Genomic DNA, 21826 nt, shown 5'->3' with positions numbered 1-21826 from the left:
ACAGCTATAGGAATATATTGGGGATCAATCACTGTCAGTCCAGGAATATGTTATACCCTCCCCCCACAATCTCCCCTCAGGTGTAACTAGTGGGGTCACACAATGCTGGGACACAGGGAACACTATACACACAATACACTGTCATCTCAATACTAACCAACAACCCCAGCATAGAATGGGAATTCCAGCATCAATCCCATAACAAGGCCGAGTCCTCTTACTATTCTCCCTCACTGTTTGGGTAGAGAGGACCCACATTCTGTATGTTACCATAGCAACAAATAACCCCAAACCTCATTCAGTTTTGAGTTGTTTGTTCAGACTCTAGAAAACAAAGTAACACAAGTTCTCCTGCAGGTCTGTTAATGTGTCGCTATTTGCTACATTGTGTTATAGTCACAACAAACTTCACACTCTGCACTTACACATTCCACTCACACACTGACAATATCACGTGTTGGAATCACAATGGCAATTCTGTTCCCCTTTCAATACAGTAGTAAAGATTTAAGTGTCCAAAATATTATGATCAGCATTATCTCCTACAACCCCCCACATACAACTTGAAAAGAAAGAAACTTGAAGGGAAAACAACATGAAACAATAAATCCGTAACAGTCAGACGTCTCTTACGTTATTTATTTCATTTCCATGATACACTTGGGAGAGGGGCGGGTGGGTTACACATTGGGGGAGCCGGGTCTGTGGGTAAGAAATTGGGGAGACAGGGGCTGGTGGATAACAAACTGGAGATGATGGGGCAGGAGAACACACTGCAGGACATGACTGGAGGGTAACACACCAGGGGAGGCAGCGGTCGCTGGATAAAACACTGGCAAAGACGGGCCTAGGGGTAAAACACTGGGGTACACAGAGGCTGGCACAGGGGGGCTGGAGGGTAACACGCGGGAAACAAAGAGGACTGGTGGGTAACACACTGGGGGAGACGGGGGCTGGCGGGTAACACACGGGGGAGATATCTTATGGTGGACACATGAGACAGAGGAGTGAGGTGAGGGGTTTGAGGGATGATATTGGAAAATCACCACATTTCACTTGGCTGGAGCAATGCAATGTATATACTTTATATTTCATAGCTTGTGTCCATCTGTTGCTCCTGCAGTTGGTCTCTAAGGGAGGCAGTTCCACCATTTGTCAGAGAAAGGCTTCCTGATCACGTTGGTGCCACAGTGCACCTCCCCCGCGTGCTGGTGGTAGGGTCCAAAGTCATCAATGAAGGTGCAGTCCAACCCCAGAGGTTCCAGCAAAGAGCAAACCTTCTGCTCCAAACAGCACTTCCCATCAATCTTGGGTCCGAATGGCTTGGGAATTCCCAGGAACTGCCCCAGTACCAACAGGTTCACCTGAGGAGATAAAAATAAAACCGTGAGGCCCAGTGACCAAAATGATCTCCTCACATTTCACTAGAGGACTTCGCTCTCACTTTGCACTCACAGCAGTTTCCTACATGAGAGCAAAACCCCCAAAAAGAATCCCCCTGTAATTAAATGATAAGGTTTGATGATTCTCCTGCACTCAGATCAATAGGCAGTTATCAATTAAGCAAGCATATAGTCTAAACCTTTATGCAACATACAGTTCAACAACATCTATGGATTGGGGGTAGCTGGCTTAGCCAATCACAAGTCTGTATTCAAGTTCACCTGGAATCCATCAGCAAGGGACTAATAGAAGTACCACCATCTGGTCCCATCTTGGGTGAAGCTGGAGCTCCAAATTATTATTACTACATCCCTCTTTCTTGGTGCAATGTGGCCCCCCACCAATCTCAGAAACTCACCATATTAGGGAAGAAGGGTTCCGCTTTATAATCTGGGACAAGTTTGAAGAGTGCGGGTATATCTAGGATATCTTCCTCGGAGAGTCCAAGTTCTTCCTTCATAATGTCTCTGTTTTGGTCAATGCATTTCTAGGCAAAGGAAGGACTGGGTATCAGATAAAGGCCTTTAGTAACCATGCTAATATCAGCAGTGTAGAGAACAAATACAGATACAGACCCCTGAGTTGTTACTATAATGTGTTGCCATTAATACACTTTAGTGGCCCCCAGATTACCTGAGCGTAGGCGGAACCCTCTAGCACGTTATCATCCGAGAGGATTTCAGTGATGGAATAAGGCACAATATCCAGTCCTGCAAAGAAGAACAATTTATGGCTCCCAGAAGTGGCACCAAACCAGTGTCCCACCCAGTGTCAGGATGCTGGGAGTTGTAGTCCATGGTTTTAGGAGTCATTTTCACAGTGTTTATTAGATGATATGACTGTACCAGGAGTTAAAACCCTCCTTACCTTCTTCGAGCTAGGCTCTTTGTCAAAGAGCCTAGCTCGAAACATGTTGTGTCGAATAAAGCACTGATTTTGCAGCAACCCACTGCGTTGGACTGAAATTCATCACTTTCTTGTTCTATTTGATATTGGCTTCATTGGACGGAGGCTTAGTGATAGAACAGTCTGGTCGAATCCACTCTATTCTGCCTCCTTACCTTCTGTCAGACCTTTGAGTATCAGTATCTCATTCCCTAATTCTACGAATCATGAAGTGATCTACAAACACTTTAGAGTGAATAGGTAAATCCAATCCAATTACTAGTGTCCACTGTAACTCCCGGGCTGCTGTCACCCACATTGTCATGTAGGAACCTACCCTTGGTTAATGGAATCTCTGTACTTCCTGCTCCTGGGCTGTTCTCTTTCCCATGGTCAGACATGAACCTCCCCCTGGGTAAGTGAATCCAATCTCCCCCAGTACTTACCCAGGTACAGAGCTCTGATTCTCTGTACTTCCTGCTCCTGGGCTGTTCTCTTTCCCATGGTCAGACAGGAACCTCCCCCTGGGTAAGTGAATCCAATCTCCTCCAGTACTTACCCAGGTACAGAGCTCTGATTCTCTGTATTTCCTGCTCCTGGGCTGTTCTCTTTCCCATGGTCAGACAGGAACCTCCCCCTGGGTAAGTGAATCCAATCTCCCCAGTACTTACCCAGGTACAGAGCTCTGATTCTCTGTACTTCCTAGGCTGTTCTCTTTCCCATGATCAGACAGGAACCTCCCCCTGGGTAAGTGAATCCAATCTCCCCCAGTACTTACCCAGGTACAGAGCTCTGATTCTCTGTACTTCCTGCTCCTGGGCTGTTCTCTTTCCCATGGTCAGACAGGAACCTCCCCCTGGGTAAGTGAATCCAATCTCCCCAGTACTTACCCAGGTACAGAGCTCTGATTCTCTGTACTTCCTAGGCTGTTCTCTTTCCCATGGTCAGACAGGAACCTCCCCCTGGGTAAGTGAATCCAATCTCCCCCAGTACTTACCCAGGTACAGAGCTCTGATTCTCTGTACTTCCTGGGCTGTTCTCTTTCCCATGGTCAGACAGGAACCTCCCCCTGGGTAAGTGAATCCAATCTCCCCAGTACTTACCCAGGTACAGAGCTCTGATTCTCTGTACTTCCTAGGCTGTTCTCTTTCCCATGGTCAGACAGGAACCTCCCCCTGGGTAAGTGAATCCAATCTCCCCCAGTACTTACCCAGGTACAGAGCTCTGATTCTCTGTACTTCCTGGGCTGTTCTCTTTCCCATGGTCAGACAGGAACCTCCCCCTGGGTAAGTGAATCCAATCTCCTCCAGTACTTACCCAGGTACAGAGCTCTGATTCTCTGTATTTCCTGCTCCTGGGCTGTTCTCTTTCCCATGGTCAGACAGGAACCTCCCCCTGGGTAAGTGAATCCAATCTCCCCAGTACTTACCCAGGTACAGAGCTCTGATTCTCTGTACTTCCTGCTCCTGGGCTGTTCTCTTTCCCATGGTCAGACAGGAACCTCCCCCTGGGTAAGAGAATCCAATCTCCCCCAGTACTTACCCAGGTACAGAGCTCTGATTCTCTGTACTTCCTGCTCCTGGGCTGTTCTCTTTCCCATGGTCAGACAGGAACCTCCCCCTGGGTAAGTGAATCCAATCTCCCCAGTACTTACCCAGGTACAGAGCTCTGATTCTCTGTACTTCCTAGGCTGTTCTCTTTCCATGGTCAGACAGGAACCTCCCCCTGGGTAAGTGAATCCAATCTCCCCCAGTACTTACCCAGGTACAGAGCTCTGATTCTCTGTACTTCCTGGGCTGTTCTCTTTCCCATGGTCAGACAGGAACCTCCCCCTGGGTAAGTGAATCCAATCTCCCCAGTACTTACCCAGGTACAGAGCTCTGATTCTCTGTACTTCCTGCTCCTGGGCTGTTCTCTTTCCCATGGTCAGACAGGAACCTCCCCCTGGGTAAGTGAATCCAATCTCCCCCAGTACTTACCCAGGTACAGAGCTCTGATTCTCTGTACTTCCTGCTCCTGGGCTGTTCTCTTTCCCATGGTCAGACAGGAACCTCCCCCTGGGTAAGTGAATCCAATCTCCCCCAGTACTTACCCAGGTACAGAGCTCTGATTGTCTGTACTTCCTGCTCCTGGGCTGTTCTCTTTCCCATGGTCAGACAGGAACCTCCCCCTGGGTAAGTGAATCCAATCTCCCCCAGGTACAGAGCTCTGATTCTGTGTAATTACTATCACTAAACACTGCCCGTAGAAATCATTTCAACTCACCCTGGTTGGAATTTTATTCAGGGAAACCCCAGCCCGGGCCCTTGGCACTGATCTCTCTATTTAGATCTATAGAGGGCAGAGACAGGCTGAACAAGGAGAGTCATGTATCCCAAAAGTACCTTCAAACATGATGGAGCCGCCATAACCTTCTCTTTCCTTCTCTCGGAGCAGCTCCAGACACACATTTGGACTGGCCAGGAGCAGTCGGAATCCCTGGGGACAGAACAAAGGACCAGTGAGGCCTATTGAGTTCCCTACTGCTGTGACGAGCAGTGTATTAGTGTTGGAGCAACTCTATTTCCCTGTTACCTTTTTATCAGGGGCGGGTACAAAGGACATGAACTCATCGATGTGCCCCACGAGTAGCCAATCAGAGTAGAGCTCCACCGGGCACTGCACCAGCTGAGCCACGAGGAAATCCTTCATGACTTTACTCATTCTCCGAGTGATGGTCGGACTGTGGTCAGAGCTGAGAGGAGAGGGAATTTGTGCTGATTAATGTGTATATTCATTGTGTATGGACCAGTGATGATTCTACTGACGATCCAACATTGGGTCTTAGGCTTGTGTTTAGCTCATGGATCACTATCTTGTTCCTTTGGACCTTCATCCCCAGAATTTCTACTAATTATGACTTTCCCGTGGTCTCAGCCAAACTGGAATTATTAATCAGGACAAGGGAGGTTCCATGGTCTAGAATAATTGTTCCAGTGACCTGGGGCTCCTTGTGGGGTCTAAAGTGCTGCCCAAATGCTGAAGCTGAAGAGGGCGGATGTGGAACCACAAGTATTTGCCAAGCGCTGGGTGAGATGGGTGCAAGGAATAACCTCCAGTTTTAGGGTGGGCAGCAGGCAGAGAGTTTGGCTAAAGCTTTTGTGGCTTGGGATGAAATGTTCTGGTTGTGGGTCACAGATTGGAGTCTTCCCAAGAGTCACAGAACAACTTGGCTTTTACAGAAATGAAATAAAAAACATTACGTACTCGGCCACAGGGCCCCCAATCAGGATTCTTCCCAGGGGATAATTCTTCCCTTTCGATTTCACTGGGGGACTGACTTCCAGGTTCCCAAAACAGTCCAAGTCGGAGACGTCAGCTTTGTGCTCTGGTTCTCTGGTCACGTAGCCAAAATCTCGTCCCTGGGGAAACCATTCCAAATTGAATAGCCTGAGCTATAAATATATATGTAGAAATGATTGAGTCCAACACAAGGCAGTGTCGGGGTTCTGCCCTGTGGGAGGTGCCGGGAACGCAATAGCCCCCCTGTACCACCTTCTCCAGACTCTTATTAAATCCCATGGCCGGGTCATATTCCCACATATATTCCCACATATTCCCACATATTCCAAAATATATTCCTACCAGGATTTTGTTGAAAGGAATTTCCTTCAGTCCCCGGTTCCGCGGGGAGTCCAACACCACCGGGAATCGCTTGTGCGGAGCCTCAATGTACCCGAACTCCATCTCATCCTGGGGGGGAGGGGAAGTACAAGTGAGTGCTGGAAGGGGTGGGGCCTAAAGCTCCCAATACAGTGAGTGCTGGAAGGAAGGGAGGTTGAGAGATTGGGGTGTAACTGGGAATAGACAGAACAATCCAGGAGAACGGTGAAAAACCTGCAAGAATTTATCTATGGAATATTGATATTTCTTGGAGGGGTAAGAGGAGTAAAATAGGGACTTGGGGGTTCGATAGGGAGGGTGGGAGGTGAAGGGGGGCAATGGATCAGGTGGAAGACATAAAGCAAGTAGAGGGTGGGGGGTGATGGTGGGGTGTGAGCGAAATAGAAGAGGTAAGGGTGTTGGGGAAAAAGACAGATGTGGGGAGAGAATGGGGGTGAAAGAGCATGAGTGAGAGAGTGGGGTGAGGGTGTGGGGGGGAGTGGTGGAAGCTGTGGGGAGAGAATGGGGTGAGGGTGTGGAAGAGACAGAGGGGGTGTGAGGGAAAAAGAGGGGTGAGAGCGTTGGGGAAAGACAGTCTGAGGGAAGGCAATAGGCGAATGGATCAGTGGAAGTGAGGAAACAATGGGCAGTGTGACCTGGGAGGGAAATAGATGAGTACAAGTGAGGATACAATGGAGGGCAGAAACATGTAGCTCCCTAATAACAACAGATGATATTCCCACCTGCATCCACCGATCGCCAAAATTCTCAAATTCTGGGCAAATGTTCAGCTGGCACTGCGCCTTCTTCACAAATGCCACCAGCTCTTTCAGGAATTGCCCGTTATCCTGCACACTGGGGGGAAATGGAACATGTAAGGAGCAGACTCCAGAAAAAGGGGAAACTCTCATTCCTGACAATATTTCCTGATAATATACAGGGACCAATAATCTGGTGACACCACAAAATATGTGCCAGTCTACCCAGTTCCTGTCTGACCATGGGAAAGAGAGCAGCCCAGGAACAGGAAGTACAGAGAATCAGAGCTCTGTACCTGGGTAAGTACTGGGGGAGATTCACTTACCCAGGGGGAGGTTCCTGTCTGACCATGGGAAAGAGAACAGCCCAGGAGCAGGAAGTACAGAGAATCAGAGCTCTGTACCTGGGTAAGTACTGGGGAGATTGGATTCACTTACCCAGGGGGAGGTTCCTGTCTGACCATGGGAAAGAGAACAGCCCAGGAGCAGGAAGTACAGAGAATCAGAGCTCTGTACCTGGGTAAGTACTGGGGGAGATTGGATTCACTTACCCAGGGGGAGGTTCCTGTCTGACCATGGGAAAGAGAACAGCCCAGGAGCAGGAAGTACAGAGAATCAGAGCTCTGTACCTGGGTAAGTACTGGGGGAGATTGGATTCACTTACCCAGGGGGAGGTTCCTGTCTGACCATGGGAAAGAGAACAGCCCAGGAGCAGGAAGTACAGAGAATCAGAGCGCTGTATCTGGATATATACTATGGAGAGACTGGATTTACTTATCCCAGTAATGTTCATAATAGGACTAATGCAAATATAAACTTACACTTATTAGAATGGTCTCTGGGAGTTAGAAGAGAAAATAGAGATTAGTGCAATTAAGGTTTATTGGAGCTGGTTCTACTCTATGTAGTTATATATATATATATATATATATATATATATATATATATATATATATATATATATATATATATATATATATATATATATATAGTTATATAACAGAAGGCAGGAGAAGGAGCAGTGGAAGTTTGAAGCCTGACAAAAGGTTCTTGCTGAATAGATGAGTTGCTAAATGAGACTAAGAATGAGTGTGAGTGGGAGAATTGCCCCACGGTACCTGCAGACATAGACCTCCAGGGGTTTCTGGGTGTTGGGGGTCATTATCCATGGCGTCAGCCTGAAAGCCACTTTCTCAGCAAATAATTCGTGCTAAAGGGAAAGGGACAAAATGGTTACAGAACGTTTATGGCGCTACGATTGGCATGCTCCTCCCCTTCCTCACGCACGGGCAGGGGTCAGATGGTTCCCTAATGGGTAATCCATGTGTATCCAGAGAAACAAAGCCACTCCAAACCCAAACACGGTATTGACCAATAAGAATTCATTGTTACATAGGGATTAAAGTCTCTTTGTATTGATATAACCCTGCCTAACGCATTTTGCGCAGATTCTGCACTCCAATTGGATGGGTCAACAAAAACCCACCTGCTCCCAATCTGAAGACCACTCTACCCACTTGCTTGTTTGCCATCGCCTGTCCTGTCCTATTGTGATGTCACTGGAGGGGGCGGGACAGGTGTATATAAATATATAATACACAAAAGCCATGAATATCCTGTAAATTATATCCTTATAAACGGTGAGTAGTGATGTCATCAGTTATAAACGGTGAGTAGTGATGTAATTTCTGTCACATGACTCACTAAAATTTGTGTATTATAATAAATAAAGTACCCCCAGTTGTAAAATATGTGGATATTAGAAGTTACCTCGGGGTTCCATGACCTGTATAAAAACACTCGGCCTTCGGCCTCGTGTTTTTATATGGTCATGAAACTCCTCGGTAACTTATAATATCCTTATATTTTACAAGAGGGGCTACTTTATTCACTATATATAAGGGGTCAGAGGGAGCTGACGGGTGATGCAAAGGAAAAAGTTCAGTCCCATTTTCCCCAATATTCCCTCCAAAAGCTTTAGGTATCTTTATAGTTGTGCAACAGACAATCCTCGTGTTGGATAAAAGGGGAAGTAAACCTGTAGTGAGCAGGGAATAAAGGCCTCTCCATGTGATGGACCCCAAAAATCTTCAGTTACTAACAGTGCTGCTTCCATGTGTCCCCACTGCTCATATCATTGGTCAGTTGGGAGGGTTCCCCAGGCTTCTAGAGACCATGAGATTTTTCAGGGTAATTTAACCTTGTATTTCTTGTATGGTCTGGAGAAATATAGTAGACTACAAATACCAACAGGGGGCGCTACTGTATGGACTGGAGTCTCTCAGGAAGGGCAGTATTTACAGGAAACGCATTAGGCAGGGTTATGTCATTAGAAATATTCACCTATTTGGGGTTGAAGGGCCTGGTTTTCTCTGGGTGCCCAGGTAACACCCATTAAGGATTCCATTTAGGTGATATCTGGTCAGTGCCTGTTCAGCAGCCAGACTACAGTCTATCTAGTCCTGGGAATGTTCTGAAGCTTTGATTGGCTACAGGATGATCTAGTCCTCGGAACGTTCTAATGCTCTGATTGGCTGCAGGTAGGTCTATTCCTGTGAAGGTTCTAATGCTCTGATTGGCTGCAGATTGGTCTAGTCCTGGGAATGGTCTAATGTTCTGATTGTCTACAGGTTTGTCTAGTCCTGGGACTATTCTAATGTTCTGATTGGCTACAGGTTTGTCTAGTCCTGGGAATATTCTAATGCTCTGATTGGCTGCAGGTTGGTCTAATCCTGGGAATGTTCTAATGTTCTGATTGGCTACAGGTTTGTCTAGTCCTGGGAACGTTCTAATGCTCTGATTGGCTACAGGATGATCTAGTCCTGGGAACGTTCTAATGCTCTGATTGGCTACAAGATGATCTAGTCCTGGGAACTTCTAATGCTCTGATTGGCTACAGGATGATCTAGTCCTGGGGACGTTCTAATGCTCTGGTTGATCAGTGGCGTAACTAAATGTTACTGGGCCCACAGCAAATTAATTTTAGGGCCAGCAACATATCCAGAAGTTGTCCTTTTTTACAAATATATCTTGAAATTGCTCATTAATTAGGACATCCTGGGACCCCTTTTAACCCCTGGGCCCTCCTGTAGCCACAGGGTCTGCTTCCTCTGTAGTTACACCCCCTGTGGTTAATCTAGTTCTGGGAACATTCTAATGCTCTGATTGGCTGCAGGTTGGTCTAGTCCTGGGATGGTTCTAATGCTCTGATTGGCTGCAGGTAGGTCTAGTCCTGTGAAGGTTCTAATGCTCTGATTGGCTGCAGATTGGTCTAGTCTTGGGAATGGTCTAATGTTCTGATTGTCTACAGGTTGGTCTAATCCTGGGAATGTTCTAATGTTCTGATTGGCTACAGGTTTGTCTAGTCCTGGGAATATTCTAATGCTCTGATAGGCTGCAGGTAGGTCTAGTCCTGTGAAGGTTCTAATGCTCTGATTGGCTGCAGATTGGTCTAGTCCTGGGAATGGTCTAATGTTCTGATTGTCTACAGGTTTGTCTAGTCCTGGGACTATTCTAATGTTCTGATTGGCTACAGGTTTGTCTAGTCCTGGGAATATTCTAACGCTCTGATTGGTTGCAGGTTGGTCTAATCCTGGGAATGTTCTAATGTTCTGATTGGCTACAGGTTTGTCTAGTCCTGGGAATATTATAATGCTCTGATTGGCTGCAGGTTGGCCTAGTCATGGGAATGGTCTAATGTTCTGATTGGCTGCACGCTGGTCTAGTCATGGGAATGGTCTAATGTTCTGATTGGCTGCAGGTTGGTCTAGTCCTGGGAATTTTCTAATGTTCTGATTGGCTGCAGGTTGGCCTAGTCCTGGGAATGTTCTGATCTGTGAACTTACTGAATCAGAGATTCTCTGAAGAGACACAGTGATATGAACAAGCCCAGGGAAGTCAACATCGGGGAAATCCAGACCTTCCACAAAGAATCCCATTTCACTGTTGTCCCCTCTCTGGACTTCATAGGACAGTTTAGCTCCCCCCAAAACACGCAGGTAACCAGATTCACCTACATTAAAATCAACAGAAAACAATATTATGGTAGTGATAATAACACCCTAATGTATCATATCCCCTTTCATGGCTCACAGGCAGCTCAGCTTTTCATAATGTATTGAAACTGTCTGTGCAACTTAGTAGTCAAGAAGTTCCATCATTACACAGCCTTTTCATTGCAGGTCTGAGATAACAAACAGCCCAAGACTCATTTTAGGGTACAGCTCATGTACCCACAATCCCATATTCCAGGCTCCAGGATTTCAGTAATGGGGGGACTATATTCCTCATGTCATGGCCCTTCAGTAACAGTGATACGTTGTAACACTTTATATCCCCCAATACAACGACAACTCCACCCCCATATTGTTTCTTGCTGGGTGACTCCCCCTTACATTCCTGTGGGACTGTCAGCTCTTCTGGCTAAGATACGGATTTACTTTGGACGACCAATTTCACTTGGGAATTCATCCCATTTATGACTCCCCTTTCCTCAAGGACCAGAAAAGTCGATATCTTTGGGTAATTGTTTCTATTTTTTTCCCTTTTATGTTATAAACTTTTAATATAGCACTTTGGCAGGTTTGAGTTGGCGAAGTATTGAAGTCGAAGTTTTTTTAAAGAGACAGTACTTCGATTATCGAATGGTCGAATAGTCGAACGATTTTTACTTTGAATCAAAGTCGAAGTAAATTCGAAGTCGTAGTATCCTATTCGATGGGTGAAGTATTCAAAAAATGACTTAGAATTTCGAATTTTTTAACTTCGAAAAATCCCTCAAATTCACTTCGACCCTTGATAAATCTGTCCCCTAGTGTAAGAATGGTGGCAGTCTGTATTGTGTGGGTGCGCAGGTGTTGGTTGGTCTTTGGGGTGCTGTTACATTAGTCTAACCTGTGTGCAGGTGGGTGAGAGTGTGTGACCCCCTTATAATCACAACTAAAGTCATGTCTGACCCAAATGACTATTTTCGGACAGAAATCCCGCTGCTGCCACTAATTTGTCATAAAATCGCACTTTCTGCTGCACGTGACTTCAGCTGATTTATTATGGATTTCAGGGGCACGGGTAACTTGACGTGAGAGAGAAGCACCTTTAGCAGGACCCAGTTTGGGTTTTCTATTACCCCCTGTGAATATGGACTGAATACAATGACCAGAACTCCTTACAGGAACATAGTAGAGAGATAATATTATATTCATCAATATAAGTTTTCCCCTACTGGTTCCATCAATACTGTGTCCACATATTCCCATCTAATAAACCCATTACCAAGGCCAGTCATGTTTGGACTCATTTGTCAGGTAGTATTGTGTGAAATATATAAATATACACCCAGTTATTATACTGTTGGTGTAACATGTAAAGAGCCTGGGATGAATGAAACATGTTTGAGCTTATGTTTGAACCCCCAATTACGGCTTGTGACCCCTTTAGACATGGCCATAAAATATTTACAACAAATACTTACCCTTGTGATAGACTCGCACTTTGGTTGCCTGGGAAGAGGGGATTTGCAGGATCACTTGGTGGAACTTGAAGATCTTCTTGGGACCCTTCACTGTCAGGACCATTGGGGACATGTCTTTTATATCTGTTTGAGGGGGGCAAGTTAATGTTCTCTTTAATGCTCATTTATTCATGCACAACAAAGACAAGAGTATTACTAGTGCAGCTTTTGTGCAGTCAATTTAATGAGCTGTGTGCCCTCAGATAGAGTCCTGCGTGGGTCCATTTTCTGAAACCTGTACCCGACCTGTACCCACAATCTGAACCAACAACCTGAACCCACAACCTGCAATTTGAACCGCATGTTCCCGCTACCTGACCCGACCTGCAATAGATAAACTAACCTTCTGACCCAGGGGACACAAGGGTGGGTTGGAGGTTCTCAAGCCCTCACCTTTGTTGGGTCCCCAGCCGGGTTACCCACTGACTGCCCACATGGCCAAGGAATTGTGGACTTTTTGCCCAAAACCTGACCACTTTGTGGGTATTCTGCGTGTACCGACCCAATGCGAGACTCTTTCAAAAAATTTAGATGTGGCCTTCCTACAAATCTGGGTCTACTGGGCTGCAGAGCAAATGCAAAGAGCCAAGTTGACCAATTAAACCAAGATATATTGGAATTGCTCCCTAATTACGGCCTTAATGATTCTTCTACACTCCGGGGCCCCCCCCCCCGCACAGTCTGCTGTTTTTGTAGTTACACCCCTGCATTTATTAATGTAAGACAATGGAAACAATGTTATCATATGTGTACCTGCTGCATTGGGGCCCCCCACATCTGTGCTGTCCGTCCCACCACTGCCATCACGATCTTGGTCGCAGTTAACAAGCAGTATTGCGCCTCTTCCATCCGGGCCCCACATCCACGAGCCCTAGGGATGGATGTAGCCTATACATGACTGTCTTCCATTATGGTGCAGTATAATAATAATATATAATATAATAATAATAATATAATAGTATTATAATAGTAGTGGCCCCAATGCCCCAACCTGCAAGTTCCACAACATTCCATCACATTTACCTTGTCTTTCGACCCCCGACTGACAGCTCCGGTCCGGTTCACATCTGCATCCAACGACACATCTAAACGAGAAACCAATTAGGACTCACAGGGAAGCCACTGAGCCAACAGAGGATCAATTCAACGATCAGCTCCCAATTCTCTGATGATGATGTGATGAAGGGGCACCTACTTGGCTCAGTATTGCAGAAATATTTATTATTGTAGTTTCCCCAGTGTTGTTTGATGGACACGGATACCACGTTTAGGTGGAAAGCACAATGAGGTACAACCATTACTGGTACTTACGGATACAGGTCAAATACAGCAGTGACTTGCCAAGGGGAGAATCTTCTTTCCCATAATAATAGACTTTAACCTATAGAAAACAGAGAAGAACATGACTTAAAGCGGTTGTTTACCTTTACATTTGTAGAGAGGGATTTTTTGAGGGAATTTGCAATTGGTTTTCATTTTTTTATTTGTGGTTTTTGAGTTATTTAACTGTTTATTCAGCAGCTCTTCACTACAGTCCGAGAGACACCATTCATGGATTACACCTATGGGCAAATACAGTCTAAAACGGCAACACAGCTCCCAACAGACGCTGACAAAGACAGTAGCCATGACTCTCTCACTACAGCCTGACCTGACTAGCCCAGAGCCAAGTGCTGGGAGCAATACTGGAGAACCTCTGCCCCTGCACAGCTTGAAGCTCTTATAGTAGATATAGTAGATATAGTAGATATAGTAGATATAGTAGATATAGTAGATACATCATTGCTGCGACAAGACCTGCAGAACATAAGGGAGAGAACAAAGGAGGCCGAGAATAGAGTCTCACACTTGAGACAATGTACGGAACGTCTGGCTACTAAAAAAGACCCTAAACAGTTTACAGAATCCTGGTTGAAGGGACTGTTCAGAGCTCATAGAGTCCCTCCAGGACCCAAGTAATTTGTTACTCATTGGTCCGGCTCATTCTAAGGATTATAGACCAAGACTCCTACCTTGCCTTGAGAATAAACTGGCAGAGAAAGTATTAGCCTGTGTGAGGTATCAGGTGGGGCATCTCTCACCCATCAGACTGGCACAGCCTGAGGACTATGGACCAAGACTCCTACCCACCTTAAGACCATACCTGCTGGCAACGCTTTTATTCACCAGGAGGGGCACTTCTGCTAATATGCTGGGACACCCCACTAATGCTTAATACCATGGACACGTAGTAACAAAATAACAGCTAAGTAACAGCCTGATCTCTATTCTGACAGCCCACTAGACTGTATAACAACTGGGTTAGTCTCGTTTCTGAAGGGGCCCACACCCTGCTATTGACAGCACCTGGCCCATACAATCCCAATTTGGCACTGCAAGCCATTAGTGGGATCATTAGAAAGCTTAAAGGGATACTGTCATGGGGGAAAAAAATCAAAATGAATCAGTTAATAGTGCTGCTCCAGCAGAATTCTGCACTGAAATCCATTTCTCAAAAGAGCAAACAGATTTTTTTTTATTTAATTTTGAAATCTGACATGGGGTAGACATATTGTCAATTTCCCAGCTGCCCCCAGTCATGTGACTTGTGCTCTGATAAACTTCAATCACTCTTTACTGCTGTACTGCAAGTTGGACTGATATCACCTCCCTCCCTTTCCCCCCAGCAGCCAAACAACAGAACAATGGGAAGGTAACCAGATAGCAGCTCCCTAACACAAGATAACAGCTGCCTGGTAGATCTAAGAACAACACTCAATAGTAAAATCCAGGTCCCACTGAGACACATTCAGTTACATTGAGAAGGAAAAACAGCAGCCTGCCAGGAAGCATTTCTCTCCTAAAGTGCAGGCACAAGTCACATGACCAGGGGCAGCTGGGAAACTGACAATATGTCTAGCCCCATGTCAGATTTCAAAATTGAATATAAAAAAATCTGTTTGCTCTTTTGAGAAATGGATTTCAGTGCAGAATTCTGCTGGAGCAGCTCTATTAACTGATGTGTTTTGAAAAAAAACATGTTTTCTGATGACAGGATCCCTTTAAAGAACTTACTCCACCTCAAACTTGCTGATCTGGGCTGTCTTCCATCTACCATCAGGGTCGGACTCGGCCAACGGGACACTGGGAAAAAAACGGATGGGTTGGATTTCACGCATGCATGCTGGGGCGCCCGAGATTTTGAACATGGTGGGCCCCAGATGCACCAGTCCGACCCTGTCTACCATTACCACATAAAGCCTGGACCTAAGTGTCAAATCTCCTCAAAAAAGACCCCACTGTCTCAAGCCTTACTTGCCACTATGGGGCAACTTATCCATTGCCACAACTTGGAGGATTTCTTATATTGGCCCAGGCAGGGGATCAAATACCCGGGTGCCCTTTGCAGAATGATACTTTCCTTTCATAGGATTTTCTCCAATCCAAATGAACCACCGGGAGTCTCCAATTATTTAGATAATTTCAAATCCGTCACATATTCGGGGCACAATTTGTTACTCCCTCCCCTGCCTTAACTACACTGGCAGTAGAGGAGACCCTCTCCATAGAACAGTCAGTAAAGTTGTTATTCAGGCTCTGAAGGACTGAAGTTGCCTCAGTGTCGGACTGGAGCATTAGGGGCCCACTGGGTCTGCAACCCAAAGGGCCCTCTTGGCAGTTACATGGGGCCCCCTCCTTATATTGAAACTTTGCCCCCCGTGCGAACAGCAGTGCAATACTCCCATGAGCAAACAGAGCAGCGCTAGTCAGGGGAGCAGGTCTGGGCCAGCAGAGCCCACCGGGTTTATTCCTGGTGTCCCACCGGCCCAGTCCAACCCTGAATGTTCTCCTTAGCAACTTCCCTTCACTTCCCACAGGTACTTTCCCCTATGGGCCCTAAACAACAGAAGAGCAAATAGTCAGATAGAACAGACAGGGGACCGGTCTAGGGGTAGCGACAGAGAAGGTAAATGCCCAAACCTCCCAACATTTTGGAAATAAAAAGAAGGACAAAAAAGTTGGTGTGAGTAGCGTGGCAATTTTTTTGACCACACCTATTTGTGTGGCCACACCCCCTAATTACCATGTTCATTTTACAAAATTTGGCAGGTTATGAAAGTTTGAACATATTTCTGTGTTTTGTTTTTTTTCCATTTATTACAGTTTTGCTAATGAAGGTGAATTGCCCTTTAAGCTGTGAGTCACAGTTTGCACAAGGGACCTGTTATCTTATAGTGTTACAATGACTTTGCTTATCTCAAAATTGTTACAAAAGTATCTTAGCTGCAGCTGTGGCTGTTCTGGGCTCTCTACCAAAAGGAAAATTAAGTTACAAACATTGTTTTCTGGCTGTTCAGTGCAGAGAAAAACTGGACTTTTAAGCACAAATGAGGGACTGTGGGTTGAGCTGTCAAAAGAGGGACTGTCCCTCTAAAAACGGGACAGTTGGGAGGTATGAAATGCCTGGTGCCCCCACAGCTTTGTGCCCTAGGCACGTGTCTACTCTGTGTACCCCTAGTCCTGCCCTACTGTGTGTCTATTGGGTGTATTGGATGACTTAGTGGCTATATATGCAATATGTAGAATTAGTGTATGCACTGGATAGGGCCCACCCCTCCCAAAAAATACTCCTGTATTAACCTAGTGAAAGCCGTAATACCCACGACTACACTCACATATGAAGCCAGAGGTACCACCCCTAGATTTGACAAGATATGGGGTCCCTGCTGAGAATCAGGCACAAGTGAACTCCCCAGGGATCCCAATGATCTGTAGGACGACAGTCTTGTCTTTTCCTGGGACTTTATATTTCCTTCATCGCAATTCTACCCCCCCCCCCCAAACTAGCACAACTGGGTCTTACGCTCAGCCCTGGGCTCCCCCATATTTTACCTTAGAGTCGTTCAGCTCATCGCTGGCTTCACTGCAGGACATGACAATCTGGGGTGACTTATAAAGTGCCACTTTCTGTCCTTTCTGAGCCTTTTCAATGTGATTTTCATTGTAGATAAGACTGATATCTATCAAGGGGGTCCGCAAGATCTCAAAGGATTCAGCCCCTGAAGGAACCGACCTGCAGACGGGAGAAGGGTATACAGGTTTTTTTTTTTTGTGTTTATGCTTTTATATTTATATAATATTGAATTTATTTTAACAATAACTTGAGGAGTATAACTTTAATATGAATGTACCCAGCTACAGAGCTCTGATTCTCTGTACTTCCTGCTCCTGGGCTGTTCTCTTTCCCATGGTCAGACAGGAACCTCCCCCTGGGTAAGTGAATCCAATCTCCCCCAGTACTTACCCAGCTACAGAGCTCTGATTCTCTGTACTTCCTGCTCCTGGGCTGTTCTCTTTCCCATGGTCAGACAGGAACCTCCCCCTGGGTAAGTGAATCCAATCTCCCCCAGTACTTACCCAGGTACAGAGCTCTGATTCTCTGTACTTCCTGCTCCTGGGCTGTTCTCTTTCCCATGGTCAGACAGGAACCTCCCCCTGGGTAAGTGAATCCAATCTCCCCCAGTACTTACCCAGGTACAGAGCTCTGATTCTCTGTACTTCCTGCTCCTGGGCTGTTCTCTTTCCCATGGTCAGACAGGAACCTCCCCCTGGGTAAGTAAATCTAATCTCCCCCATAACTTACCGAGGTGCAGGCTACTCCTCAGTACATCCATGGGAAAGAGAACAGCCCAGGGGCAGGAAGTACAGAGAATCACAGCTCTGTACCTGGGTAAGTACTGGGGGAGATTGGATTCACTTACCCAGGGGGAGGTTCCTGTCTGACCATGGGAAAGAGAACAGCCCAGGAGCAGGAAGTACAGAGAATCAGAGCTCTGTACCTGGGTAAGTACTGGGGTAGGGGGAGAGTGGATTGTTTCATCTAAGGGTAGGTTGCTGTCTGACCGTGGGTAAGAGAACAGCCCATACTATTTGGAACACAATCATTTGCACAAGACTCACCAGATTCAGCAGTACATAAAACAAACAGGCATAACCTGCAATTGATGTATGTTATATACTGAGCTGAGGGGCGGGGAGGTGAGTATATATTGTCTGAACAGTTGGAAGAGATAAATGAAGGTCAGGAAACAAGGAGCTAATTACAATGTGACACAGGAATAGGCAATGAGTTTCAAGCTGCTCATATTTGTTTTTATTTACTGCCCTACTGGTACCTGTGCCAACTGTAACATCACATTTACTGCCATATAAACCTTTTGTGTAAACTAAAAGGAACTTGGCAAACCCTGCTGACTGGATGAGAGACAGAAGGAGAGAAGGGAAAGGGGGTTAGGGAGTAGAGAGACAAATGGGGGAGAGGAGAAATATAGAAGGGGAGAGAAGAGGGAGGATGGGGAGAGTAAGGCCAAACAGTTGGGGAGAAAAGGAAAGGAGAGGGGATGAGAGACAGAAGGAGAGAAGGGAAAGGGAGTTAGGGAGTAGAGAGACAAATGGGGAGAAATATAGAAGGGGAGAGAAGAGGGAGGATGGGGGAGAGTAAGGCCAAACAGTTGGGGGAGAAAAGGAAAGGAGAGGGGATGAGAGACAGAAGGAGAGAAGGGAAAGGGGGTTAGGGAGTAGAGAGACAAATGGGGGGGATGAGAAATATAGAAGTGGAGAGAAGAGGGAGGATGGGGGAGAGTAAGGCCAAACAGTTGGGGGAGAAAAGGAAAGGAGAGGGGATGAGAGACAGAAGGAGAGAAGGGAAAGGGGGTTAGGGAGTAGAGAGACAAATGGGGAGAAATATAGAAGGGGAGAGAAGAGGGAGGATGGGGGAGAGTAAGGCCAAACAGTTGGGGGAGAAAAGGAAAGGAGAGGGGATGAGAGACAGAAGGAGAGAAGGGAAAGGGGGTTAGGCAGTAGAGAGACAAATGGGGGAGAGGAGAAATATAGAAGGGGAGAGAAGAGGGAGGATGGGGGAGAATAAGACCAAACAGTTGGGGGAGAAAAGGAAAGGAGAGGGGATGAGAGACAGAAGGAGAGAAGGGAAAGGGGGTCAGGGAGTAGAGAGACAAATGGGGGAGAGGAGAAATATAGAAGTGGAGAGAAGAGGGAGGATGGGGGAGAGTACGGCCAAACAGTTAGGGGAGAAAAGGAAAGGAGAGGGGATGAGAGACAGAAGGAGAGAAGGGAAAGGGGGTTAGGGAGTAGAGAGACAAATGGGGAGAAATATAGAAGGGGAGAGAAGAGGGAGGATGGGGAGAGTAAGGCCAAACAGTTGGGGGAGAAAAGGAAAGGAGAGGGGATGAGAGACAGAAGGAGAGAAGGGAAAGGGGGTCAGGGAGTAGAGAGACAAATGGGGAGAAATATAGAAGGGGAGAGAAGAGGGAGGATGGGGGAGAGTAAGGCCAAACAGTTGGGGGATAAAGGAAAGGAGAGGGGATGAGAGACAGAAGGAGAGAAGGGAAAGGGGTTAGGGAGTAGAGAGACAAATGGGGGAGAGGAGAAATATAGAAGGGGAGAGAAGAGGGAGGATGGGGGAGAGTAAGGCCAAACAGTTGGGAGAGAAAAGGAAAGGAGAGGGGATGAGAGACAGAAGGAGAGAAGGGAAAGGGGGTTAGGGAGTAGAGAGACAAATGGGGGAGAGGAGAAATATAGAAGGGGAGAGAAGAGGGAGGATGGGGGGGAGAATAGAAAGGGTAAGAAGAGAGAAATACAGTAGGTGGATAAAAGCAGATAGGAGAAGCTGGAGAGACAAGAGAGAATAGGTTTATAAAAGAGAAAAGGAAGTAAAGGCAATGGATCGTTACAATATGATTGGTTCTCCTGTGACAGAGTGGTTCCCTGGCACTATAAGGGTTAAGGAAGGAATAATGTACTTATATCTGGTTAATAAGCCCCTCCCTGTGTGTAATATTCAGTTTCTGTTGCACCAGTGAAGTTAGTGTTTGGGCAGAAACAACTGGTAGTAAATTGGGCAGACACAGGGCATCTCCTTACTGGTCACCTGTTGGCTCTGCTGATGTTCTGCCCCTGTGTAAATAAGACATCCAGACATATTCACTTGTACCCCACTCGCTGGGCACTTACTAAATGGGCCCCGTTGGGGTTTATATGTGACAGTGGGAACTTATGAGCACACAGCCCAGTAACAGCCAATCAGAATTTAGCTTTTATTGGTCTATTGCTTTCATAATAATAAGAGCAAGTATCTGCTTGGCCATGGGACTGACAGTTATCTATATGACAGTGTTACCCCTATCTACCTCTACTCTATAACTGCTCTTCAGTTTCAAACCCTCACCCACAGAGCTTGCAGTCTGTCTCGTCAGTTAGGGGTCAATTAGGAACCCACCTGCAGCTGCACAATGGAGAGTCCATACTGGTGCCATTCCACACGGGTGCAAATTGTACCCACATTGACTCTTCTCTAGAACTTTTATAGGGGTCTCCCCCACCCCATAATAATATCATCTATATACCTGTATATGTTCCCAGTTGTATATTTTGCAGACTATAATATTGACATAACTGGGCACAACTCACACCCCCCTGTCCGTTTTCTAAGGGATTGGTGCCAAGAGCTGACATTTAATGCTGCCAGTCCAAAGACCAAATTTTATTTTGGATCTGATGGGAATTTTTTGTTGTTGTTTTGATTTGCCCCAGAATATGAATAAAGAATAGTTTTTATTTTGACTCACCACAGAGGGCACTTACCTGTAAATATCGAGTGTCAGCTCTTGTCCAACCACACACACATCATAGGTGGGTCCCTGATGGGAGATTGATACAGATCTCTGGGTCATGATTCTCCTCTATATTCCAATATAGTGACCGGTGTGCCTGTATCTCCTCCTGCTGACTGGTACCCTCCTGCTGCCCTCCTGCAGTATCAGTGTCTGGACTGCGAGTCCCTCCTGCTGCCCTCCTGCAGTATCTCTGGCTCAGTCTCTCTTTATATTGAGTCCCTCCTGCTGCCCTCCTGCAGTATCACTGGCTCAGTCTCTCTTTATATTGAGTCCCTCCTGCTGCCCTCCTGCAGTATCACTGGCTCAGTCTCTCTTTATATTGAGTCCCTCCTGCTGCCCTCCTGCAGTATCACTGGCTCAGTCTCTCTTTATATTGAGTCCTCCTGCTGCCCTCCTGCAGTATCACTGGCTCAGTCTCTCTTTATATTGAGTCCCTCCTGCTGCCCTCCTGCAGTATCACTGGCTCAGTCTCTCTTTATATTGAGTCCCTCCTGCTGCCCTCCTGCAGTATCACTGGCTCAGCCTCTCTCAGTCTACAGTAAGTCATTCCCTTTCGGCACGGTGTAATTAGCATATTGTGGGCGGAGCTGTCTCAGATATTTCTGCAATTAGTAAGAAGCTTGTGAATACAATCCCTCTGATTAATTGGTAGATGGGGGATTCTGAGATAATTTCAGATGGTCTTTGTTTTTTGTCTGATTTAACCATTTGATTTAACCAGTTGTAAGGTGTAATTTGTAAATGTAATTGCTTTGAAACCAGTTCTCTACCTGGACTGTTAATCAGTTGCCTTCAGCTACATTGTTTCTGGAGTCAGAACTAGATATCAGAAAGGGACAGACAGACAGACACATAACTACCAACCCAGTGAGGCTGAGGAATCAACAGAGACCTGGGAGATACTTCTAATTAAATTC

At 46.2% G+C, this 21826-nt stretch overlaps 1 protein-coding gene across 1 annotated transcript; it reads right to left on the bottom strand.

The window, feature by feature from the left end:
- Positions 1-625: 625 nt before the first annotated feature.
- On the bottom strand, positions 626-21283 carry LOC108697859 (protein-arginine deiminase type-1-like). Its single transcript, XM_018228315.2, has 16 exons — positions 20878-21283; positions 17110-17290; positions 13549-13618; positions 13261-13322; positions 12991-13108; positions 12199-12321; positions 10574-10740; positions 7847-7938; positions 6714-6825; positions 5953-6060; positions 5575-5729; positions 4903-5062; positions 4713-4806; positions 2077-2153; positions 1802-1930; positions 626-1364 (listed from the first exon to the last, which is right to left on the bottom strand). The coding sequence occupies exons 1-16, from the start codon at positions 20964-20966 to the stop codon at positions 1131-1133; spliced, it is 1971 nt and encodes a 656-aa protein (XP_018083804.2). The 5' UTR covers positions 20967-21283; the 3' UTR covers positions 626-1130.
- Between the last annotated feature and the right edge of the window lie 543 nt (positions 21284-21826).

The sequence above is a fragment of the Xenopus laevis genome, chromosome 7S (assembly GCF_017654675.1).
Source record: "Xenopus laevis strain J_2021 chromosome 7S, Xenopus_laevis_v10.1, whole genome shotgun sequence".
Lineage (NCBI taxonomy): Eukaryota > Metazoa > Chordata > Amphibia > Anura > Pipidae > Xenopus > Xenopus laevis.
Note: the sequence above shows the minus strand (reverse complement) of the source record. Positions and strands in the feature narration are given on the sequence as shown.